We start from the raw sequence: 26,655 nt of genomic DNA on the forward strand, positions 1-26,655 counted from the left end.
TTAAGGGCAGGAGTTTAAGGGCAGGATTAGACGACAAAGGAACCTAACTTTATGTTTGTTTGGTGTTAATACTTGTAAAGTCCAGGTCATGGGAACAAGCTTTGTCTTGCGTGATCAGAGTAAAAACCTCACTAATGTCACTTCATCCATGTTAAAGTAACAGCTTCACACTGAAACACTCCTGTTAGTGGACGGTCAGATCTGTGAAACACTTTAGAACTTTTATTTTCGAGCCAATATGGCTGCCCAACATGTGATCTCTTTCGTGTATCACTTTCTCTGGCAACACGCCTGCTCGTTAGGACGTCTCACTTCGGCTGACGCTGGTATTACTGTGTTTGTAGCTGCTTATGAGAGTTTTTTTTGTGGCGTGGCATTTACCGCATGAGTGAAAGAGAGAGAGAGAGAGAGAATGTCTTTCCAGATGTGCCTTTTACAGCCCTGCCAAAGCCGCTGTTGGTTGGAGCTGTGAGGGGGCGGTAAGGTAGGTGTCGTTGGCTAGCTTTGGACCCGTGGCTATATGTATATGTGTGTGTGTGTGTGTGTGTGTGTGTGCAAATGACTTTTCCTGGCATGAAACACTTCACTTTAATGGCTCAGGTGCACACAACGCCTGGAACAACGATGAACTGGGTGAGCGTGTAAAAATGTGAGGAAAGTTCTGGATAAGTGTGTGATTGTAATTAAAGTTAAAGGTGTGTGGGGGGGGTTAATAATTACAGGTGTGCGATCACGGGTCCAGTATGAACATGAAAAACGATGCCGAGGAAGAGGAAGTTCACATCCGTGGCTCTGCAAGTGGAAACATGTGTACGGTGGAGTAGAAGTGGATTTGTCCTGATGTTGGGCCTCGTTTATCAAACACGTTTATTCCTAAATCGTTGGCAGGATCGTTTACACAAGCAATCGATAAAAATCCTGAAAAACATTCATTACACAACAGCGCACGTTTACATATCAGGGCACTCAGGAATGTGAGTTTAATTTGCATAATTGAAGAAGAAACTCAAATCATTTCATGTTGAAAATGTAAAAGGGCAAGCAGTTCAATGCAAATCCATAAATTAAGACAAATAAGACTAGCCATTCAATTAGGATGAAAGTAATGGCTACCTATAAAAAGGAGAAAGAGTTAGAGTGTGTCTGCGGTAGCTGCCGCACTGCAGTGTCTGAGCTGCGTTACTGGAAGATTTAGCGCACGCTGCACTGTTTTCATGTTCCAGCTCTCTGTGAGCGTTGCCTTTTTAAGGAGTTTCGGGGGTGTCGGTACATGCAAATCACCTGTTCTGTATGCTTTAGCTTTAGCAAAACGAAAACCTAGCATGAGCATATCGATCAGTTTGGATTATGAAAAACCATTACACACGACTTTGCTAAAGGAATAATAAATAACAGGTCCAGGGTCTCAGAGCAGGTGACAATCCAAAACCTGATGATAAATTTTCACCTTTATTTGTGTGGCAACAAAATCTGCACTAAAACTAAAAACGTGACTCGTGTTAGATCTGATTGGAGGATCGTAATTAAACGGTGTGTAGGCCACGCCCCCTGTCCTTATCCAATTCTACATACAGTATATGATATAGAAGTGTGTGCACACATAAGACTGACAGATAAGAGTTCATCTGTAAGGAATTATTCGCTGTTGATTGCATATGGGAGTTGGTGAGTGTGTTCAGACCATGTGTGTGTGTGTGTGTGTGTATGTAGGGCTGCAGCTCGTTAGTCACGATCGTTAAAAGTATGCCGGCTTTACTGTTTCGCTGGCGCGGCCTTCAAAGCCCCGGAGCCGCCTTTCATCTCCCTCTCACCTGCTCCTCCTACGCCTGTGAGGAAGAGGAGCGTGAGGAAGAAAGTCGTCCCGTCGCCATGTGCATGTGCGCTCTGACACACCTCAGGCCCTGGCTTTGACACTGCAGGGTGTGTGAGTGTGTGTGACCCCTTGGCCCTCTGCCTCACTAAGCCTGCCGCATACCTGCAGACTCTCCGAGACGTGCTCCGGCCATGAGATAAGATCCAGATGTGCCTGAGCGACTACGTGTGCATTAGTGAAGTGGATCATTGGGCGTGAGCCCCATCGGCGTGACCCCTAGTGACCTCACAGGAAGGGCTCGCAATTGGCTTCAGCTGTGCCCCTGGCTCTGCAGCGTTCGACAAGACAAACTGTTTTGAAACACCGCACAGCTTTCTGTGCCTCCAGGCTGAGAGAAAGAAAGAGAAAAAGAGAGATGGGGGTGTGTGGGTTGGGGGGGGGGTAAAGGTGAGAGGGACGTGAGACGAAGGAATGAAGCAAACAAGAACAAAGGCACCGTAAATCAAAGAAACAGCGTGAGTTTCTGGAGCTGTTTATGCCGCATATTTCCAGATGCTTTCCAAAAAAAAAAAAAGACGCTGTCTATCAAAGTCCACTTGGACGCAGTAAACTCAGCCGTGGCGCCTTCTAGCACAATAAGCTCGGTGTTAGTTATTTTATGAGAGCCAGATCAATATGAATTCAGACCCCGTCATGCTGCTGTGTTTTTTTGTTGTTGTTGGGGTTTTATTTTGGTGATCATACTCCTGTCGAGGTGCCAAGCCCCCTTCTGTTCCACCATCACCAGTTTTTAGCATCAAGCTTAAGCCATGCTTTTTATACTCCTGTCTGGGGTTTTTTCCCCAGGATGACAAGCAAGCGTGATACTGTGTGTGTGTGTGAGAGAGAGAGAGAGAGAGAGAGAGAGAGTGAGAGTGTGTGTTTTTGGCATTTGTGTGTGTGAGTGCCAGAGTTTTTGGGAAGAGAAGAGCCTGCTGGGTCAGATTAATACTGCATGCCCTGAGGGGGGCTCCCCTCATTCACCACTGACTGATGTCCGTCCCAAATTGATTTATGGAAACAGCCCTTAATCAATTATGTGTGTAGAGGGAGAGAGAATGAGGGAGAACAGAGGGAGAACAGAGGGAGAACAGAGGGAGAGAGGGGTGAAAGAGAGCAGAGAGGTGAAGAATAAAAAAGCTCTGAAGGAGTTCACAGTGTGAATGGTGGGCTGTGGAACTGAGCGCTGTGGTTGTGTGGAGCCACTCAGCACACTCTGACAGGAATTTTGGGTTTTTCCAGTCATGTGTACAGAATTTACACTTATACTTTAATGTAACTCATACTCAAAGAATATTCCAGCATTTTCTTCTTCTTCTTCTTCTTCTTCTTCTTCTTCTTATTATTATTATTATTATTATTAGTGATATTGATGACATATTAAAGCAAAAAAAATCTGTGTATTGTCTATCTATCTATCTATCTATCTATCTATCTATCTATCTATCTATCTATCTATCTATCTATCTATCTATCTATCTATCTATCTATCTATCTATCTATCTATCTATCTATCTATCTATCTATCTATCTATCTATCTATTACTAGGGACCAGAATTTGCTTGAACTTGAGTCAAGTTCAAGGAATTACCCTACACCTTGTTTGTTTACTCAAAACTCAGCTACATCAGAGGTGTAAGGACAGATGTAGAACACAGATGTTGAACACACCTGACTGACCAAGTAACTCAAACTGCTGTGTAATGAACTGCTCCAGTGTTGAAAAACTGAATAAACGTCAATGACAACAGCTTTGGGAGAGCATTCTGACCTCTTATCAACATCTGCCCTTAGACTCCCAACATCTGTCAGGATTAAAAGCAGCACTTTTCTGTTCTTTCGCTTGGTGCATGATGAAATCCCGGACTGTCACACAGAATCAAACACACACACACACACACACACACACTCCAGAAGAGCTGGATAGATATTATGTTGAAATACACTGGAGCTGCATGTAGGTAACGTGATTGCCTGTGTGTTTTTCTGCTTTGGAATTGCTCATAAGCCTAAAAACTGGAGTTGTGATTTGTGAACACACGTGTAAACCCTAATAAAACCCCCAGATGTTGAGAAACTGCTGGACTGCTGGCAGGCAAGTTTAACTGAGCTTTGTATTTGAGATTTGTTTTTTGGCCATTTTTATGTCTTCGTCTTCCTGTTATTATTAGTTTATTAGTTCTCATGCTTACTATATTTAAAGTGCATTATATTAAAACTGATTATTAGATTATTCAGATTATTAAAATTATTTATCTTCAGTTTTATTACCTGGATTTATTACCTTGTATACAAAGTATTTGTGTGAATTCATTTTAATTCTTTTGTGTTTCCACTTGTGATTTTTCTATTATTATTATTATTATTATTATTATTATTATTATTATTATTATTATTATTAGTGACATTGATGTCATATTAAAGCAAAAAAAATCTGTGTATTGTTCTGGTTAACTACAGAGTATAATAATAATAATAATAATAATAATAATAATAATAATAATAATAATAATAATTATTATTATTATTATTATTATTATTATTATTATTGTTATTATTATTATTTTTTATTGTTGTTGTTGTTGTTGTTGTTTTTAAATTAATTCCCAAAAACCTTTAGCAAGCAGTATGCACCTCCAGACCAGAACAGAGCCTATAGAGTTTTTTTATGAAGTAAATATGATTATTTCCGCGTCCTTTTCATCCTTTTTTATTGTCATCGAGTTCCTGCGCTGGCTGTGAATGAATGATATGATATGAGCGAAGAGCATCAAAGAGCAGCTCCTTTTGCTTTAGAAGAGCACTTTCAAAGCTCTTATCAAGCTAAAGCCTACTGTGATGTAGTGTGTGTGTGTTTGTGTGTGTAAGAGAGAGTGAGAGAGAGAGAGAGAGAGAGAGAGAGAGGAGCTGAGAGTATGGAGTGTTTTAAAAAGTTCTTGTCATGCTGGCTCTATTGTGTGTGCGACATGGCAGGGGGGAGTGTGTGTGTGTGTGTGTGTGTGTGTGTAGAAGAGGGGGGATCATGCTGTGCACTCGTTTCTTCAGCCTGTCAGAACTCTATCCGAGATTCAGCCGGAACTAATCAACTCCAATAGGCCTACCCACAATGCCCTGCACCGGGCTGGGGGCTGGAATGTGGGAACATAGGGGCAAGAGCAAGACTCCCTCACATACACACACACACACACACCAGGTCTACACCACTTTGCACTCAGCCTGTACCACATACAACACTCCCACTGTTTCACACTGTCGTAATAATAAACACTTGCAATAATATTTTCATAGCAAGCAACAGCCTGCCTCAGATCACAGCATTCCACAGCTGCAGCACACACACACACACACACACACACACACCATGTCTCAAATACGTGGGCACAACGCAACATGTATATATATTCATGTCACAAAATGATGTCTATGTCCTAAATACATATCGGTCAAACCTGTGGTTATACGCAACCGAACCTTAAGACACCCAGATTTAAAATATATATATATATTATTAATATTTTTAAATAATGACCACTTATTAATCCTAATAAAATGGTTCTGTTTGAAGCCTGTGTTTAGAGGCTTTCCATACAGAAGCTGTGAGGGTTCCACCAGGACAGGAACCACTGAAGAACCTTTAAAATCTTTACATAATCGTTTATTTACAGTTATATTGTTACAATATGAAATTGTTTAATGGTTTATGTAAAAAAAGGGACAATGGTGAATTTCAGCTGAATTCCAGTCATAATTGTTTGGAAAATGTTTTATATCGATATATTTTTTAAAGTGTAATTGTTGAACAAAATGGCCCCATGGCCTCCAGATCAGAATTTCTATTCATCAGTGTTTCTATCCTATCAGAAATTCATCAGTGATTTATTTTCAAGGGTCCTCTAGCTGCAAAAAGGTTTGAAAAGCCCTGCTATAAATCACCCTAAATGCCTGAGCTAAGGCTCAAGAGAGTCAGTCTAACACAGGGGCACATCTTCAGTCCGATCCGGGAAATCTCAAGCCCTCCCTCTTCATCAAACCCGACTGAAAAACGTCAAGCGTCAGTGCAAAAACGGAAAAATAAGCCACGCCACACTCCACCACAACACACCACAGTGGCCAGTGATGTTCTGAGGGGGAAAGAACACAAGGAGAAAGTGCTCATAAACAAGTTCATGGGTTAGTGAGAGAGGAAGCCAGCTGCTACTGCCCCCTGCTGGACGCTCACTTCATAGATAAGGAAAATAGAAAAAAAGACAAGTGTCCTGTTTAAATGGTTCACACAAACGTCCACGCTTGAGCTTTGAGTATTGACCAGAGCTGATAACAAAAGATCAGAGCTGAGCTGAGTGCACTTATCAAGTGTCTATCTTCTGCTGAGTGTGTGTGTGTGTGTGTGTGTCAGGGTGAGAGGTCTGATGATATGGCCCTTCAGGAAGGTGAAGTGGGAGCATTTTTTAAACATGTAAAGAAAAGCCCCAGCCCGCCCTCATAATGAGAGCTGCTCGTTGTGTTTTAATGAGTGTGTGTTTAAGTCTGCGAGAATGAGCGTTCGTGCGTGTCGAAGAGTAGGAGGAGGAGGATGGGGAAAGAGGAATTAATGAGAGAAAGAGATCAATTCGGAGTCTGAGAATGAGCTTGCATGGGATGCACCGTGGACTCATGCTGAAAATAAAAAAGCCAGCCAGTTAATCCTAAAGGGTGTGAGTCTGAGTTGGTATTTTAATTGTGTGTGTGTGTGTGTGTGTGAGAGAGAGAGAGAGACAGAGATAGAGAGAGAGTAAGAGAGAGAGAGAGACAGAGTGAGAGAGAGAGAGAAAGAGAGAGAGTGAGAGAGAAAGAGAGAGACAGAGTGAGAGAGAGAGAGAGAGAGAAAGAGAGAGAGATTGTTTAGCTTTAAGCAAGGACAATATGTGCAGGTATAATATATGGATCATTAATCCTGATCTCAGCACAGGTTTAGTCTCTTCTTCACGCCACATATCCCACTAGCATCAATATGATCGTCTATTCCAATCTTTATTGGAACTAGCCAATAACACTGACCCTCAAACGTTCCAGTTAAGAACCAGGTTCCAGTATAACACTACACATGAAATGCTAATGAATTAGGTTTCAATAGATTACAATACACCTAGATGCGTCAATATTGAGTTAGCAAGTTTTGCTTATATCTGTAGTGATAGTCATGCTAAGAATGCCTATGACATGATCATTTAATACTTTGACACTTGCTAGGAAGAAAAGTGGCTTTAAATTGAAAAAAGCCAAATGATTAGATTAGATATTGAGGTGAAGGTGTAGGCATTGCATCATTTAACATGGATAATGTAGAAATCAATGGAAATACCTCATAAATATAGTAATATAATGTTCTCTGTGTGTGTGTGTGTGTGTGTGTGTGTGTTTGAGGAGGGGTTGCCTATTGACTCTTGAATGACAGGAATAAAGGGCAGCACATGGGAATGGGCTCTTGGCTCTCGGCAGGGGGCTGCATTGAGAGCCACTGGGACGGGGTTAATCCCCTATTCACCCTCTCCTCCGCTCGGCCCGCAGCGTTTCCTTGGCGACCCGGAACTCGGCATTTTTGCATCGCAATTTCCCAGCCACTCAATGGCATGCAGTTATTATGTGCAATATTTATCTCTTTTGATCAGCCCATCAAGGAGGTTGAGTAAACCCGAGTGCTCCTCTAGTGAACCGCAGACCTCCCTCGTCTGTGAGGCTGAACTGAGTCCTTAATCGAGTAATAAAAAAAGGAGAAGTGTGTGTCTTTTTTTTCTTTTCCCCTAATACTGTGTTTTTCATCTGCTGTTCCTAATAATCCTATAAGTTCTCACTGGGAATGAAGTCTGTCAAAGTTTTTAATTCTATTAGTTCTATTGAACAAGTCTCTCTCTCTCTCACACACACATATACACACACACACATATACACACACATACACACACAGTGCCCAATAGTAGTCATCCTGAACCTCTGGAATGTATTGTTTTGTAAAACTCGTGACTTTGACCTTTTAGCATCCCATCAAACATCACCAGCAGCCATCACTGCAACCTACTCATCTAAAGTGCTGTTATTGTCACAAAGCAGCTTTTATCCAGGCTTTTATATTTGTCTCATATACACTTTATTGATCTTGAGTCGTCTCAGGATAAATATAAATACATGGCTCACAGTGGATAGAGCTGAGGATTAAAAATATGCTGTTGTGGTCTTTTAAGTCAGTCAAAGAGACAAATCTCTCTTTGAATGACTTAAAGATGTCTAAGGTAAAGCACGCCGACGCTGCAGGGGTGTGTTTCTATGGATGGGGGGCAAACATGGCTCACGCGGGGGTAGCACATGGCCACCTTTGCGAGACAGAGTGCTGATCTCCTGCTTCAGATATTTAATTTTCTCTGCCTGGTTCTGGACGTGCAGCTGCAGCTTTTGGATGTCCTCTCGATCAGGTTCCTGGGAGTCCTGGAACTGATGACTCTAGTATACACACACACACACACACACACACAGGCACACTCATAAGCACAGTGACATTGAATGAAAATGGAAATTATGTTCACACCAGACAGTAATATCTGCCCCTGATGATTCTATCAGAAGTGGATGTCTGAGACGTTTACATTGTATTATCCTCTATGTAGTGAGCGGTGACCTTATCCTCTATGTAGTGAGCGCATATAGTAAATAAGAGGTCATTTAAGATTTCAAGATCATTACACACACACACACAGTACCATCTTCCTCTGCCTGGCATTGAGTTTGTCCTCCAGCAGCTGTTTCTCAGTCAGCAGTCTATTGTATCCGCGCAGACGTGTCGTGTGCTCTCTGGTCACGTCGGTCAGTTCCTGCTTGGCGGCGGCCACTTTCACCTAAAACACACACGTGCACTTTTAATCAGAACCGAGAAACATCTTTATCCTCGACACGTTTATCCAGTCAAAGATGAATATAGCCAGGTTTTACGTTTTTAAGTTTGAGGAATGAAGCAACAAATATGGTTGTATTAACTTTGTTGTATTACTTCCTGCTTCAAACACACACACGCATGCATGTGTGTGTGTGTGTGTGTGTACCTGCAACATCCTGAGCTCCTGCCTGTTCTGAGCCTCCCGCACTTGCCTCTCATATTTCATCTCCTCCAGCTTCCGGCTGCCGCTCAGAGTCTGCAGAGCCGTTAGATCCACAATTTTTCCGAACTTCTTGATCATCATCTGCTCGCACTGTGTCTTTAACTCTACACACACACACACACACACACTTATATATATATATATATATATATATATAAGCACAACACACACTTTTCACCAGCTCACTGGACTCCACCAAGATTCAATGAACAGAAACTGACTCTGATTCTTGGCCTTCACGTCTCTGAGGTTATTTCGGAGCTGGACGTGTTGTTGCCGTTCTTGTCTGTATATCTGCCACTGAGCGTCCTTCTCCTGCTGCAGCTCCTTAATGCGCTCATGCAGACGCTTCATGGACGCCGCGTTCATCACCAGCGACTCACTCATGTCAAAGGGCATCATTCGAATATTCACATACTCAATCTGAGAGAGAGAGAAAGTGAGAGAGAGAAAGTGAGAGAGAGAAAGAGAGAGAGAGAGAGAGAGAGAGAGAGACGGAGAGTGATGGAGGTGGTATACAGTATACAGTATACAGTCACTCCAACACACACACACACCTGGCGTAATGTCAGTGGCACGACCACATCAAGTTCATTGACTTTCTGCTGCTTCTCTCGGTTTAAGAGCTCCAGGTCGCCCTCTGCTGCTTTCAGGTTGCTCTGCACTATCTTCTCCTGATACAGGAAACACACACACACACACATATATATATTGGTGCACATATGCTACATTTGAATAGAGATCATAATTGCTACTTGGGGGTATTCTTTCAAACCACAAGTCAAAACAACATGGCGGCTCGCAGCATCAACACATAAAACACAGGTGTAACCCCCCCGTTACACAAGCACTTCTTCCTTTAAATCAGTTATAATCAGGTATATACAAAATACAAGTATCTGCTTTAGACCAATCAACATACAGATAACACTGACTGTACAGTTTCCTGTATATAAAGGAAAACATATAAATGCACAGGTTCTGGAAAATTCACTCCGAGCTCCGAGTAAAAGAAAGTACTGCTCTCTTACTTTTTTGGTCAGTGAGTCATACTCCTTCTTCAGGTTGTCTTCTATCATTTTCTCCTCATGCAGACGCTCCTCCAAGTCCAGACGATGTTCCCGCAAAGTTATAGTGTTCTCAAAAAGCTCTGGGTCACAGTCTTACACACACAAATAAAAGAATTCTAATATGTTAAATAATAAATCCTATTCAATAACACATTGCTATTGATATGATGTGGGCGGTGGTAGCTCAAGTGGTTAAGGCTCGGGGTCGTTGCCCGGAAGGTCAGGATTCAAGCCCCAGCACTGCCAAGCTGCCACTGTTGGGCCCTTGAGCAAGGCCCCCAACCCCCAAGGATGGGAAATGTGAAGAAAGAATTTCACTGTGCAGTAATGTATATGTGACTAATAAAGACAACGTATGGTGTATTTTTGGAGGTCTGAGCTTTAGCACTGTGGCATCTTCTCACTATTTACCATCATCTCTAGTCATTAAATGGTTCAGTAAATATTTCCTGACCTCTCTATTTCCCTTCCAGTGGGATAGATTATGAACTTATGATTTGTTCAGCTTTGTAATAAAGTATAAAATGCTCTGGTGTCAGCTTACTTGGAGGACAGACGCTATAGTCAAAGCCACCAGCTCCATCCAGTTCTTCATCCTCCTCATCACTGTCCCATTCTGACTCTTCATCTGAGTCTTCCTCACTGTCCTCTTCTTCCTCTGTAACAACATGATTAGCACAAACAGCCATAAACACACACACACACACACACACACACACACACACGCAAACACAGCATGCGGAACACACCATCGCTGCCAGGCTTCTCTTTCTTCTTTACTCGTTTGATCTTCTTCTTAAAGACTGTGGTGAGGAAATCTGCAAACTTGTTGCCTTCTCCAAGTGAAGCCTGGAACGTGGACACGATCATTTTCTCTCTCTCATGCAGCTTCGCTATGTCTCTCTTCTTCACCTCCAACTGATACTTGCACTCCTCCAGCTTGGACTAAATACACACACACACACACACACACTTCTCTATAAGTAGTCTATAAGGATACTCACAAAAACAAGTGTAAGTGTAACACACACACACAGACAAAGTTCTCTAAAAGTGCTCTATAAGGATACTCACAAAAACAAGTGTAACACACACACACAGACAAAGTTCTCTAAAAGTGCTCTATAAGGATACTCACAACAGCAAGTGTAACACACACACACTTCTCTAAAAGTGCTCTATAAGGATACTCACAACAGCAAGTGTAACACACACACACTTCTCTAAAAGTGCTCTATAAGGATACTCACAACAGCAAGTGTAACACACACACACTTCTCTAAAAGTGCTCTATAAGGATACTCACAAAAACAAGTGTAAGTGTAACACACACACAGACAAAGTTCTCTAAAAGTGCTCTATAAGGATAATCACAAAAACAAGTGTAACACACACACACACTTCTCTAAAAGTGCTCTATAAGGATACTCACAAAAACAAGTGTAACACACACACACAGACAAAGTTCTCTAAAAGTGCTCTATAAGGATACTCACAACAGCAAGTGTAACACACACACACTTCTCTAAAAGTGCTCTATAAGGATACTCACAAAAACAAGTGTAACACACACACACAGACAAAGTTCTCTAAAAGTGCTCTATAAGGATACTCACAAAAACAAGTGTAAGTGTAACACACACACAGACAAAGTTCTCTAAAAGTGCTCTATAAGGATAATCACAAAAACAAGTGTAACACACACACACACTTCTCTAAAAGTGCTCTATAAGGATAATCACAAAAACAAGTGTAACACACACACACAGACAAAGTTCTCTAAAAGTGCTCTATAAGGATAATCACAAAAACAAGTGTAACACACACACACAGACAAAGTTCTCTAAAAGTGCTCTATAAGGATAATCACAAAAACAAGTGTAACACACACACACACTTCTCTAAAAGTACTGTATAAGGATACTCACAATAACATGGACAAGTGTAACGCACACACACAGACACACACATTCAGGCAAACATATACATACAAACATAGACACACACAGACAGATATACAAATATACAAACTGACGCACACACACAAACATTAACGCAAAAACAGACACAAACAGACTCTCAGGCAGACATACACACACACACGCACCCTGAGTTCTCTCTCCTCTTGCATGTAAGTGTTTCGTCTCTCCTGTGGCGTTCTCTCTCTCTTCTCAAACTCTTTGAGCAGCAGGAGCTCCTGGAACAGTGTGACATGTTGAAGGTCAGCCAGCTTCAGCTGTACGTCCAGCTTGCTCTTCTCACGACGCAGGAGACACAGCTGGGCATCGAAAGTGCGCACGGCCTCCTCCATCTTCATCAGAAAGGGGGTGAGAGAGTGAGAAAAGAGAACACTGAGTACATCTGGAAAACAGAGCCACAACATCTCCTTCCCTTACACACACACACACACACACACACACACACACACCTGTTTTATCAGTTTGTCTTGCAGGTAAAGGTTGCGAATCTCCTCCATCTCTAATATCTCCTGCTCCACGTCGCTGAGGTTCTCCCTGGAGTGTATGCGCTCCTCCTCTGTGTGTATGCCTTCCTCCTCTGTGTGTTCTTCTACTGTATCTGTGTCCTCAACACCGTCCTGTTGCATCATCTCCAGAACATCCTGAGACTCCTCCTGCATGTCATCCCAGCCAGTTTGTCTCATTTTGGCCCGTGCGGCGGCGTAACGTTCCAGCGTGGTGCGGCTGTACTGCAGATCCCTCTCGGGTGTCTCCTCTGATGTCAGAGTGGGTGTGGTGGGTGGTGAGCGGTGCTTCTCTGGGGGGAGGAGCTTCTGAACAGCCAGCAGCTGATGCACGAGGGAGCGGAACCGGGAGACGAGAGCCACCTTCGAGTCACGCAGGGCTAACACCTGCGCATTCATCTGGCTTTTCCTCTGGTAGATCTGGATCAGATCATAAACACATACACACACACACACACACACAAACATAATTTCTCAGTTTCTATAAGAAAATGAGTTAAAGGTTTTTTCTAGAAACATATTAGTGCTTCTCTTTGTCTAAAAACAAACTGAAGAACATACTACTACACTAAAAATAATATTCAGCTACAGGGACAATGCTTTTTCAGGCTTTTCAGTCTGTGCTTGAAATAAAGTGTTTATAGGTATATTGACTCTTGATCTCTGAGTTTAGAGTTTGCTGACCTGCTCCTCCAGCTTATCCAATTGCGCTGCTTTTTTCTCCACGGTCATCCTCTTGTGCTCCGGCACTATGTAGTCCTTCGCGGTCTTCAATTTGAAGTCGCCCAGATTTTCTTTGGCCAACTGGATTGCACGGATATCTTCCGGATCCTCGTCTTTGCTGGGTTTAGCAGCGTAGCTGAACGGGACAAATAAATACGCTACAGTGATGCAGCAGGTAGATGATTCCTTTAAATGATTAATAATGGCAATTCTTCTCTACGGCTAGAACTCATTCAGGATTTTACTGCTGATGTGAGACTGTGTGTAAATGTTAAGACTCACAGTTCGCCCCATTCTCTCTTCCTCTGCTCTATCTTGGAGCGGGCTTTCTCCGCTTTTTCTGCCGCCTTGCGCAGTTTCTCCGCCTGTCTGGCTGCCAGCTTGCCACCGGCTCCCTGGGGCACTCTTCGCTGTAACACTGCTGTGGCAGGTAAAGCTTCCTCTGATGCAGGAGAAATGTTACACACATCATTTGCAGTGATGATTAGCTTCATCTTGACAGCTTGAAGTGAAGACACACACACACACATACACACTGACTTGCAATATCATTTACACACCGGCGTTCTGAACTGTGGTGACGTCAGCCTGAAAGTCTTTCTGTTCTTCAGCGCCGCACTGCTCCTGAGAGGCGGAGCTTGAACATTGCAGGGTTGTTCCCTGTTCTTTCACCCGGTGGAGTTTTTCCGGTGGAGCTAGCAACCTGTAGGTGGAAACCTTATGATCGCTCTGGATCGCAGACACGATCACTGTGTCACACACGACTGGGTTTATGAACCTGTTGAAAAGGGATGGAGAGAGAATGAGAAATCAATTTGCCGGGCTATTTCCAATCATAGAGATTCGTGAGAAAAGAGGAGTGGCACAGCACCTATCCTGCAGCTTCTGCAGGCCGATCCGGACTCTCTCCGTCTCCCAGGCTAATTCTCTCCTCACTTCTCTCACTCTCTCAGCTGTCCTTCTCTCTATTTCCTCACGGAAACCACAATCTATCTCCAGCTCCTAAAACACATAAATAGTCATATCGTCTGCTACATGGGGAAAGGTTTGTACTTTTCGTACTGCCTCTTACAATGATGTAGCACATTAGGATGCAAACTAGCAGAGTAATGTTCCTGGTTAAAATAAAATCCATTTAAGAATAAAATAAGGGCTTACCGAGCGCTGCAGGCGGATGTGCTCTGGGAGACTCTGATTACGCTGCAGCAGGTCTTTGAAACGATTTTGCAACTCAGCAAGTGTTTTACGGCGCGCCTGCTTTTTTAATTCAGCCTCCTGAAGCATGCGATCTGACTCCTGTTTCTGCTTAGCCATCTCTAAACTACACACACACACACACACAGTCAAGTTATTTCTCCAAGTAGAATTCAATATAGTTATAATTTAATTTTTAATTTCCTTTATATTTTTAATGAAATACTATTACTCAAAAAGTTTCTTTAATTCAGTCAATTGTGTGAAATTTTTTAATACATTCACTTGAAGTGGCAATAATTCTGCTGCAAAAAAGTGTACAAATTGATTTTCTGTGTGTAAAGAGTTCCTGTTATCTATCACCACACACACACACACACCTGTAGGCAGCGGGGTCATCTATATCGACAGGCGCGGGCTCCGTGTCCAGGCTGAGACGTGGCGAGGGCACTTTGGCGTATCCCCTCTGTAGCGCCTCCTCCATCTCCTCCATCCCCTCCTTCTCCAACATCCTGAACGAGAAAATGTTTCCATCTGCACCGGTGCTCAGCACGAAGCGGCTGTCGTGGCTGACACGGAGCTGCCGGAGGCTTCCGTACTGGCCATCATGAACACCGAGTGTCCAGTACGTCTGCATGTGCGCTGGCTGCAGTTCCCCAGACTGCAGAGGATATGCTCGGATGCTGCCGTCCTGCATCCCACACAGCAGCAGCTGCCTCGCTTCGCTGAGGAGGACAGAGGTTTGAAACACAAGAAAATAAATTCAGTGTGTGTGTGTGTGTGTGTGTGTGTATACCAGAAGCAGACAGTGAGGATGGGGTTGTGATCTGCATCTTGGACTGGAACATAAGCAAACGACTCATCTCTCCTCTCTGACAAGTCTGTCGACTGCTGCTCCGAAAACTTACAGTGATACAGATACCCAGAGTCATAGCCTCCCTGTAACAAAGAGAGAGAGAGAGAGAGATGGTGAATAAAACAGGTGTTAAAAGGGAAGTAAAAGCTGTTTGTGTGTGCATTATGTGAATGTGTGTGTCTGTGTATGCGTGTGTGTGTGCGTGTCTGTGTGTGTGTGTGTGTGTCTGTGTATGCGTGTGTGTGTGTGTCTGTGTGTGTATGTGCGTGTGTGTCTGTGTGTGTGTGTGTGTACCACAGAAAGCCAGAATGCTCCAGGCTCAGCTGAGTAGAAAACACAGTGAAGAGGACTAGGGGGATTGGGGATAAAGAGTGGTGGCAGATCCTCTTCCTCTTCCTCTTTCTCTTCCTCTTCCTCTTTTTTTCCCTCTCCCTCTTCCCCTGTAGGAGTCTGTTCCTGATCATTAATTTCCTGAAGCGTCACCTCTTTCTTTCTCTTCTCCTTCATGGCCTGTCTGCGGGCTATCTCTTCGTCCCTCTGGGTCAATACACACACACACAGAGGAAAAAACCCTTATAAACTTCTACATAATGCGTAATGAGCATTGTAGGTGACTTTAAGTTCTGCTGCTGACCTTAATGCGTGATTTGATGCTGTGGAAGCAGAAGTGCCTCATGGGAAGGTTCTGCAGGTGGTATGTGTTTCCTGTAGTGGGCGCATGTATGTCGGGAGCATCAACCTCCACAACATGGCCTTTCTGACATACAACTAACAGAGCGTTTCTCCCCTGTATCAAACACACACACAAAATGTATCAGCAAAATGTATAATTACCATTTGCTGAACTTCTTCACACATACTCACATGTGACTGAGGTGTCCACTGCAGACCCTGCACCGGTCCCGGGACTGTCACGAAACCGACTGGCTCATAGCTGTCCCCCACTGAGAAGAAGAACACTGTGCCGTCCAAACTCTGCAGAGAGAGAGAGAGAGAGAGAGAGAGAGAGGGGAGTGTGTGTGTGCATGTGAGAGAGAGAGAGACACAGAGAGAAACAATAAGTCATAGTGCAAAAAAATAAGAGAGAGATACACATGCAGTGAGGTGGAAACACACACACACAAAGGTAACAGAGACACACAAATGAGCGATTGGCACACACACACACACACACACAGCTATAGGATCTATAGGATCTATCTAAAGAAGACCACATGCACACACACACACACACACACAATAACATACCCCAGTAGCCATGATCTGCCCATTGTGACTGAAAGAGATGGCTTTCACAGATGCATTATGGGGTTTGAAGGCATTTTTGAGATGAAGCTCTGAGAGACTGTGTTTATAGAAATCCAAGAGACGCACCACGCCATCCTCAAAGCCCACCACCAGGAGACCCTCACCACCACACACCTAGAGAGAGAGAGAGAGAGAGAGAGAGAGATTCATTTTTACATTTCTGTTAATCCTAAATCATCAGAAGGCTCCCTAAGCACTAGGAGGCCAAATTTCTATTCCAAACATATTATTTAAACCTGTGTCTTCTATTTTTCTGTACATTTTACAATCTAAAAAAATGAAGAAAAAAAAAGGCCTACATACTGCCATCAAAGCAAAATAAATGTAAAGTGATATAATGTCCACACCGTAGGAGGGGCCCAGGTGAGAGTGCTTCCTCCCTGTCTGAAATGGCTGACTGCGAGCTCCTTGTTGGAAAGGAAGTCGAAAACCCTTACAGAACCTGCAACAAAGAGGAACATTTATATAAAACTTGTATAAAAAATACTAACAATAGCCAAAAAAATCTATTAGTCTTACAGTCTAATGTGGTGGTGGCCATCAGGTGACTGAATCCAGACACATCCATTCCCTCGATTGCACCAGCGTGGAATGAGAAAAGGCGCACAGGCTCCTGGGTCTGCACACAGACACACACACACACACACACATACACACACATCACATGTGCACCAATCCAGTCTGATTGCAATAGACATACTGTATATAGGAACTCTTTGGTCAGGAGTGTCCAAACTGCAGCTCAGGACAGCTTCCTCCCCCAGGCTGTCAGACTACTGAACAATCAGGACTAACAATACACCACACATCACTGACCGGTTAACAGCTTTAGCTGTTTAGCGGTTAGCTTAACCGGTAAGCAGCGCGCTTTATAACTAGCCGGTCGTGAATGTACCGTATCTGTACACTGTACACTGCCTATGTACCTGACATTCATGCTGCTACACACATTACACTGTGACCCACTGTCCATTTCAGAAATAATATCATATAATAATTATAGCCTGCTATTAAAAGGTTAACATCAGTTATTATGCCGTTATGCCACTGTTATGTCACTGGTACACTGAGTGATAAATTGGTACACACACACACACACATGCAAAAGTCATGAGCTCTGTACTCGTCTATGATAAATACTCACTTTATTGGAGAATGATAAGTCCAGTTTCCAAATTCCTCCATTAGAATCCTGAAAACACACCAACATTTATCATATAACAACTTTTAAGCAGAGTTCATGTGCTTGTTCTAATCCAGCATGGATTTATCACGTGATTATGCGTGGTCAGTTGGCATGAAGTTAAAGTGTAAAGTAAAGTGACCTGTGCAAACCAGATTGTAGAGTCTGGGATGGTGCTCCTGACCATGGAGGAAAGGCTCACGTTGCGGCCTATGATCAGCTCGCCCATGGGCTCCATCTCGAACAGTCCGCTGTCGTCCTCGCAGTCTGCTGTATTGATGGTTTCTAAATCCCAGCACTGCGACAGACATGTTAATAACAGTATTATTCATGTTACTTTAAATCACATGAGTAGATTAGATATGTATGTAAAAGTATAATGTCAATATTCTTGTATGCATAACATTTATAGAGGTTATCTGCACTGGATGTGAATTAAAGTGTATTTCCCTTCATGTGTTCAGAGTTTTTGGTTTGAGAGACAAAGAGACGCTTGTGTTTAGCATTGCTGTGCTGAAAACTTTTACAGTTTGACTGGGAATCCAGACGCACAGGCTTATTTTGTCTCTGAAGGGTAACAAGATAAGATAAGATCCACAGCAGAGGTGCAAACAATGCTGCTTGTGTTGTCGGATATAAAGCCCACTTCTTCAAGTCGGGCCGTATCACATCACCCTGTTTCTTAGTGGCATAATAAAATGAGTAGTCCTATATTATAAATCTGGGACCCGATACTGGATTTTTTCTGTAAATCAGGATTTTTCCAGAATAAAGCACTTTAGATTATATTTCTGAATCCTAGACGCTGTCCAATTTGTCCCACACATATGTGCCATTACATCATCCTCATGTACACATCTTTAATTAGATGAGATCATTCTGTAATGTTCCCCCATGTGTCACGTTTATGTCAGACAGAGGTAGAATGCGGAGGCGACTCACCCTGACTGCTCCATCGGCACCCACGGTTATCAGCTCTCCCTCGTACAGTGCCAACTGCCGTATAGGCCCAGCGTGACAGGTGCGTCCGGATTTCCGTCCAATCTCGACCTTTATCAGACCGCCGTCCCACAATAGCATGTTTCCCCACTCTGAACCTGAGACCACCTGATGACAAGAGAAACAAGAAGATAAGGTATATTTGTAGGTGCTCTGTGTGTGTGTGTGTGTGTGTGTTTGTGTGTAAGTATATCCATGTGGTATCCAGGAAACACACCTTCCCATCCGGGAGCTCGACATAGCCTTCTATATCTGTCAGAGGGGTCTTTCCAAACTTTCCCAGCATTCCTTGCAGCTTCAGGCCGGTGAAGGTGTCAGCCATTTTCCAGAACCTACATACAAAGCAGCAAGCAGAAATCCGTTAAACACACAACTGTACGATGTGCATTAGCATTAAAGGTGTACACATGAGCAATGAGTCAGCTCTAACTTGATGTGTCCGGAGCCGGAGGTGGTGAGCTGGTTGGGATTGTCTGATGAAAACGTGACACGGTAAACGTCCTGAGAGAAGGCTTTAGAGCGCAGCACCACCTGTTCCTGGTTCCAGTCCCACACCGTCAGCATGTAATCGGGAGCACCTCCAACGCTCGCCAGCAGTGTGCCGTCACGATTAAAGCTTACACAGCTGTATGCCTTCTCCGTGCCTCCTGTTCAACACAAGAACACAAACATGCTCATTTCAGTTATTTTTCAACCATTAACACACACACACACACACAAGTGGTTTAATACCTCGGAGCTTACGATGGGGTTGCAGTGACGGATATTCATAAATAATGATGTCAGGATGATCGCCTTTCTCTGCCATGGCAAAATATCTCCTACTAGGATGAGGCTTCAGATGTAGACAGAAAAAGAGTCTGGATTAACGATTCATGAAATACTTCAACACAAAAAGCAAAACAGCTGTATCACGTTTTATTATCGCTTTATAAACAGTGAAGAAAGCCTGGTCACAGAGGGTCAGAGTACCATAATGGCACCGATGCCTCCTCCACTGGTGCCGGGGATATAACGCTGCTGTTTGGTGCTGATGTCCAGAAGGACCACCATGTTTCCAGCTATGAAGGCCAGTGTGTCCTTGTCCAGCAGCTGCAGGTTTCCTAGCCGCTTGCAGTCATAACCAAACGAATGTCTGGCTTATAGTAAAGGATTGTTTTTCAGGATAGATAGATAGATAGATAGATAGATAGATAGATAGATAGATAGATAGATAGATAGATAGATAGATAGATAGATAGATAGATAGATAGATAGATAGATAGCAAACAGATGGATAGATGGATGGTTAGATTAATGGATAGATGGATGGACAGACAGTCAGACAGCCAGACAGACAGACAGATGTGGATAGATGGATGGATGGAGAGACAGATGGATGGATAGACGGACAGAGAGTCAGGTAGAAAGAAAAAATAAATAGAAATAGCCTTTATTTGTCACATATTCATTACTGCACAGTGAAATTCTTTCGTCGCATATCCCATCCTTGGAGGTTGGGGTCACACGCAGGGTCAGCCATGATACAGCGCCCCTGGAGCAGAGAGGGTTAAGGGCCTTGCTCAAGGGCTCAACAGTGGCACCATGGCTGTGCTGGGGCTTGAACCCCCGATCTTCCGGTCAACGACCCAGAGCCTTAACCACTTGATAGATAGATAGATAGATAGATAGATAGATAGATAGATAGATAGATAGATAGATAGATAGATAGATAGAGGATACGAGAGTTGCAGAAGGTTCTTTGGGATGTTGGAATCAGGGTTTGTAAATGTCTCGTCCATCTCAGTCTCTGAATTTAAACTCTGTTGAAGACCTACAGAAACATAAAAATATAAAATACTCACAGGTTTCATCAGACTGTAGAGCTTTCCAAACAAGTTTCTGAGTAAGCACAAAAATACAACCACTAATGTGAAGAATACATCCAGTAACATGAAATATCCATCCACTTACGTGAAAAATACATCCACTAATGTGATAAATACATCCACACACTGACTTATGTGACACGCTCTTGAAAGGAAACTCAGTGAACTTAAGGGAGAATATACAAACCCCTGGAGCTGTAGTAACAACACAAACTACACTTTTCATCATTTTTAACCTTTGAAACGTTCCCCTTATCCAATAAAAGCTATTTATAAAATGTCTTTACCTTCTGAAACGCTTGCAGTGTTTATGCAACGCTCACGGTGTCTACGTTGTTTTACCCTGTTACTATAGTAACGATATGGCGGAGTGTCGCGTGCTAGGAAAAAGCATTCTGGGAAATGCAGTTCATTGTGGTTGTAGTAAACGAAGCCACAGCCTTGTCTTAAAGTTTGGAGTTGAACCAACTCGGGTGTGTAGGACAGGTGGTTTATTTAAACTTGCCGTGGAGCGCGTGGTAAACGCCATTTCAAAACACTATCTAAATCTATAGCTTTAGAAATCGGTTGCTAACGAGGCTAACCGAGTTTTAAACTTTACCAGGAGTTCAGCCACAACTTCCAGGCACCGTGAGTACCGCATAATCTTCAGGATATAGAAACACTAACATTAGTTGTTACATATCTATGAAGTTGTTATAATTGTTTTTTAGCATCTCAGTTTGACAAATTAACACGATTTCGTCAGGGACTGGATTGAGGTGGATTGAAGCTCGCGCTCAGACATTTGCATATATGTAAATTAGTTAAAACTCAACATTAACGTGCACGTGCAGCGCCGTAGCGTCATCGTGTGATTTACAGTGATTATATTATTAAGATTTTTTAGTTTAGACGTCTATTTTTATGTCTTTGTTGTGTTACGGTTTTAAAGACATGGTTTTCTTTCCATTCCTTTACTGATATCAGCAAATAAAGGTCAAATAGTCCAATTCATTTTTCATTCATAGCTTTAACACACCCTAGATGTGAAACCAGTCGATCGCAAGGCACCACACACACACACACACACACACACACAAACACACACACACACACAAACACACACAGACACACAGCATAAGCAGTTCACATAAAGCAGAGGTGACAGGAAACCTGAAGGAATCCAGAGACATGGAGAATGAATGAAAATCCACACAGAAAAAAACTCATTGGTGTTCCCCTGTCCGCTCTCCATGACTTGTACTCCACAAGAACCAAGAAACGGGCAGGAATAATCATTACAGACCCTCTCACACCCTGGACGCTACCTTTTTAAACTACTCCTGTCTGGCAGACAGAACATTATACACCAAAACTGCTGGACATAGGAACAGTTTCTTTCTTCAGGCAATCACCCTCATGAACTGCTGACCAGCATGCTCTTTAAAAACTCGTTACACTTCACTTTACCTCTACATATACTGTATAGTAAGAAAAGTCACTCAGTACTTCATCCCCATATGTTACACACACTACTGCTGCACTACTATGCACCATCTCACATTATATACACCAATCAGGCATAACATTATGACCACCTCCCTAATATTGTGTTGGTCCCCCTTTTGCTGCCAAAACAGCCCTGACCCATCGATGCATGGATCCCTGAAGGTGTGCTGTAACTTACAGGACTTAAAGGATACTTTTGATAGACACTGACCACTGCAGACCGGGAACACCTCCACAAGAGCTGCAGTTGTGGAGATGCTCTGATCCAGTCGTCTAGCCATCACAATTTAGCCCTTGCTCAAATCCAAACTCGCTCAAATCCTTACACTTGGCCAAGTCTAGGTTATGTGTGCAAAGAAAGAGAGGAAGAGGAGAAAGGAAAAGAAAAAATAAATAAATAAAATAAAAAAAATAAAAAGCCATACACCTGAGAAAACCAACCAATCAAATAAATAAAAGGGAGGATTAAACTATAAATTTAATTGAAAAAAGTGAAGGAAGGGCCCCCACACCTGATGAAATTTCAAACCTGAATTACAGACTGAATAATGGATCTTCTCCATGGACAAACAGGACATAATATCTCTAAGCCACTGGGCGTGAGAGGGAGAGGTGGCATCCTTCCACTTAAATAAAAGAGAATGCCTGGCCAGGAGAGATGCAAAAGACAATAATCAACGTTTAGCTGGGGTTAGACGCCTATCATCCTCTCCAGTAAAGCCAAAAAGAGCAACCAGGGGGTCTGGTTCAAGATTGCAACTCAGTACGCAAGACAGGGTTTGAAAGACATCCCTTCAGAATTTTTCCAAATTAGGTTATCTCCAATACATAAGAATGAGAGACACCTCTCCACATTTACATTTTTCACAGCAGGGATCCACATCTGGGTAGAAGCGAGAAAGCTTAACTTTGGAGAAATGAGCCTTATGTACAACCTTAAACTGTAATAAAGAGTGCTGGGCAAATAAGGAGGTTGAGTAGATGAACTTGAGAATTGAGTTCCATGTATCAGCTGACAGTGTCAGATTTAGGTCTTTTTCCCAAGCAGTTTTTTGGTGGTTTTCAAAGTGGTGTAACTCAAACCCATTAATATGCCATAAATAGTGGATATTAGGCCTTTACGCAGTGGGGGCAGACAGAGGAGATTATCTATAATATTTGCATCCGGAGCCTCAGGGAAGTTTGGTATCAAAGAACTAATGAAGTGTCTTATTTGCAAATATCTAAAAAAGTGAGATTTGGATAGATTAAACCTTTCAGACAACTGTTCAAACGACGTGAACGTATGATCAATAAAAAGATCTTTGCAAAGCCTAATGCCTTTACTGTGCCATTCTTGAAATACTGAATCATGTAAAGAAGGTTGGAAGAGATGGTTAGAGACAATAGGGCTGGAGAGAGAAAAGCCAAAAGAACCACTATACTTTTTAAACTGGCAAGCAGCATTATCCGCGTCTGCGCAGCTGGCTGGCTACTGAAACAGGTAGCGGAACAATAGCATACTTTCTGTATTTCTTATTAATTTATTTATTTTTTAATAAAATAAAGTCCAGGATTATATCCACTATCTTTACTACGTTATGTTTTTGTTTGTTTTTTGTTTAGAGATCCAACGTGGACACACAGGTTTGTCTATTTTTTTTGGGTATTTTTCCAAAAGTCTGCTCAAATCATATTAGTGGGAATCCCTCAGGGTTCGATTCTGGGTTCCTGTCATTTCTTTTGTTTCTATCACTATTTCTTTTTAATAGCATGACCACTTGCTGCATACAAATAATATTTATCTTCTCCTCTGTGGTTACTTTCAGACAGCAGCGCTCCTACAGGCTGTGGCATCAAACGATGCTCGAATGGTATTCAAGAGCCTAAGAAAACATTCCCCAGACCATTACACAACCCCCAGCAGCCTGCACTGTTGATACAAAGCAGGCTAGCTCACTGAGTGCCAAATCCTGAGCCTACTGTGTACACCGATCAGGCATAACATTATGACCACCTGCCTAATATTGTGTTGGTCCCCCTTTTGCTTCCAAAACAGTCCTGACCCATCGAGGCACGGACCCCACTAGATCCCGGAAGATGTGCTGTGGTATCTGGCACCAAGATGTTAGCAGCAGATCTTACAGAACTTAAAGGATACTTTTGATAGATACTGACCACTGCAGACCGGGAACACCTCCACAAGAGCTGCAGTTTTGGAGATGCTCTGATCCAATTGTCTAGCCATCATAATTTGGCCCTTCATCAAACTCGCTCAAATCCTTACGCTTGCCCATTTTTCCTGCTTCTAACACATCAACTTCAAGGACAAAATGTTCACTTGCTGCCTAATATATCCCACCCACTAACAGGTGCCATGATGAGGAGATAATCAGTGTTAGTCACTTCACCTGGTCATAATGTTATGCCTGATCAGTATATTCAGCAAATCTGTGTTAACTCAAATACTGGCTTGCGTTAAACGTGTAAAATCAATCATGAAGCAAAAATGTTTTGGGTATCTGTTAATCATAATAGTTGTAGAGGTGAGCTTGCTTGTGTCCAGTGATCTAAGAAATGTCCTCTTCAAAAGACATAGTATGGTTTAAAACACACAACATTTCCTGTAAAAACAACTTGGCGAAAACAAAATATTGATCACGTAATGATTTTCAGTATGCTGGTACACAAGTTGTTGTGACGCGTACATGCCTATTTGCGAAGGCTTTGTAATGTTCAACGTTGTGTCCATTTCCAGAGAAGAGTATTTAACTCGAAGAGGGTCTGTCCAGAAGATCAGCCTGTGTCTCTGCCGCCGCATATACAGATATGAAATTAATCCTCAAAAATACAACTTGCCTAATAATTGTGCACACATTGTAGAATCATACTTCAAAGTATTTTTATCCAGCTCTTACTTACTCGTAGGATACATACTGTATAGTCACCTTTTTAATATACTCCCAGTGCAGGTCCCCGAATCAGATTACACTTAGTGTTTTATGTTCATGCTTCTGATTCACTGAAGACTCCTGGTTTATGTCATCTGTAGTGGGCAGGGCAGGGGTCCTTGATCTGAGGATGAGGATGTGAACAACACATTTCCTCTAAGGTACATAGTCTCAAGGTCAGCTTGCAAACCTAAAAGCCGTACAGATGGCAATGAAGGTAGTCACAGTAAACTCCCTGTTTTACAGTTGTTCATGTTAAACAGCATTTTCTCAGGTTCACCCAATGCATGTCGCACTACTCTGTGGTTGTTGTTTTTTTTTTCTGTAAATCTGATATTTACTTTATTTCATGTTGTGTAAATTCAGGACCAAGTGCATTTTAAAAGAACTGACTGTTCATGAGTGTGTGCATATAATATAAAAATGTCCTTCCCTTTATTCTTGTGCTGGGTGAAGTTGCATTTCAAAATGCATAATTACACAATTCATATTTTACCTGTAATGCATAGGAAATGCCTAGTTCCTGACCAGGAAATGGGAGTAAATGTAACTTTCAAATGAGACTAGTAAACAAAGTAGGGTCCACTCAAAGTTAAGTAATATAGAAGCTTTAAAAAAAATTAGGTTTCAGTTCCAATTAAAAATACACTTTTAAAACTCTCAAAGCTAAGTAGAGCAAACCCAAAACAATGACTAAGGAAATGCAGAAATTAAGTGGACTTTACTAGCAAGAAGTATTTCTTACATTAAAAAAATTAAGTAATAAATACAAAGACTGGTCTTGCTTGAACTACATAATTGTATTTTTTTAGGTAGATCTGGCTGAATATTTTTATCAGTGCAGACTGGTTAAAAATTAAAAAAAAAAAAAAAAAAGTAATAATAATAGACACCTTTAGAAAATGTGGATTCAAACACATTTCTTATTCTTCCTTAATATTCTCCCAGTGCATGTTCCCGCTTCAGATTACACTTAGTGTTTTACTTAGGTGTAGGTGTAAATATGAACAAAAGACTCTGTGTTTCTCAACATGGTTTAGAAAAGATACAGACTTGTAAAAATTAAATAAATAAATAATAATAATATAAATAGTAATTTACTGAGGTCAAGAGATTAGAGAAAAAAGTTGATAGTAAAATGAAGTCTGGGATCTCTGGAATGTCCTCGTGGATTAATACACACAGGTTTGTACACTGACTGGATGTGGCAGGTCTCTGTGTACTGTGGAGGGTGATGCCTGTGGAATACAGATGCACAAGTTGAAGCTTTTCCATCCATTCATTAGAACATTACACTCACCTGTCTTTCTATACGCCGTTGTTTTCTTCGCAAGTCTAAGTACGATGGGCACTGGTGATGCAAATGGGCGGAGTTTGGTAATGCTGGGGCTCGAACCCCGATCGCACGGAGTGCTACTTTTGTAGGATACATGCTGCATAGAGAAAATATGTCTTCAAACAATTTTCTTTTAAATAAGTGAATTAAAAATGAATTAACCACAACTTCTGCCTGTGTGAGTTTGTTGTCTAATGTTACGCGCTTTGGTGCCTTTTTTTTTAACATTGCTAAT

At 42.2% G+C, this 26,655-nt stretch overlaps 1 protein-coding gene across 1 annotated transcript; it reads right to left on the bottom strand.

The window, feature by feature from the left end:
• Nucleotides 1–7,938: 7,938 nt before the first annotated feature.
• LOC131343914 (cilia- and flagella-associated protein 44-like) lies at nucleotides 7,939–21,010 on the bottom strand. Its single transcript, XM_058375786.1, has 32 exons — nucleotides 20,951–21,010; nucleotides 20,518–20,608; nucleotides 19,768–19,930; nucleotides 19,528–19,630; nucleotides 19,226–19,442; nucleotides 19,013–19,127; nucleotides 18,739–18,903; nucleotides 17,939–18,094; nucleotides 17,758–17,805; nucleotides 17,133–17,232; nucleotides 16,961–17,055; nucleotides 16,554–16,727; nucleotides 16,170–16,280; nucleotides 15,940–16,092; nucleotides 15,600–15,842; nucleotides 15,246–15,388; nucleotides 14,830–15,174; nucleotides 14,414–14,576; nucleotides 14,127–14,257; nucleotides 13,816–14,033; nucleotides 13,538–13,697; nucleotides 13,217–13,391; nucleotides 12,479–12,952; nucleotides 12,158–12,361; nucleotides 10,800–10,995; nucleotides 10,595–10,708; nucleotides 10,012–10,142; nucleotides 9,538–9,654; nucleotides 9,202–9,403; nucleotides 8,924–9,084; nucleotides 8,585–8,719; nucleotides 7,939–8,327 (listed from the first exon to the last, which is right to left on the bottom strand). The coding sequence occupies exons 2-32, from the start codon at nucleotides 20,574–20,576 to the stop codon at nucleotides 8,115–8,117; spliced, it is 5,184 nt and encodes a 1,727-aa protein (XP_058231769.1). The 5' UTR covers nucleotides 20,577–20,608; nucleotides 20,951–21,010; the 3' UTR covers nucleotides 7,939–8,114.
• Between the last annotated feature and the right edge of the window lie 5,645 nt (nucleotides 21,011–26,655).

The sequence above is a fragment of the Hemibagrus wyckioides genome, linkage group LG23, assembly GCF_019097595.1.
Source record: "Hemibagrus wyckioides isolate EC202008001 linkage group LG23, SWU_Hwy_1.0, whole genome shotgun sequence".
NCBI classification, from domain to species: Eukaryota; Metazoa; Chordata; class Actinopteri; order Siluriformes; family Bagridae; genus Hemibagrus; species Hemibagrus wyckioides.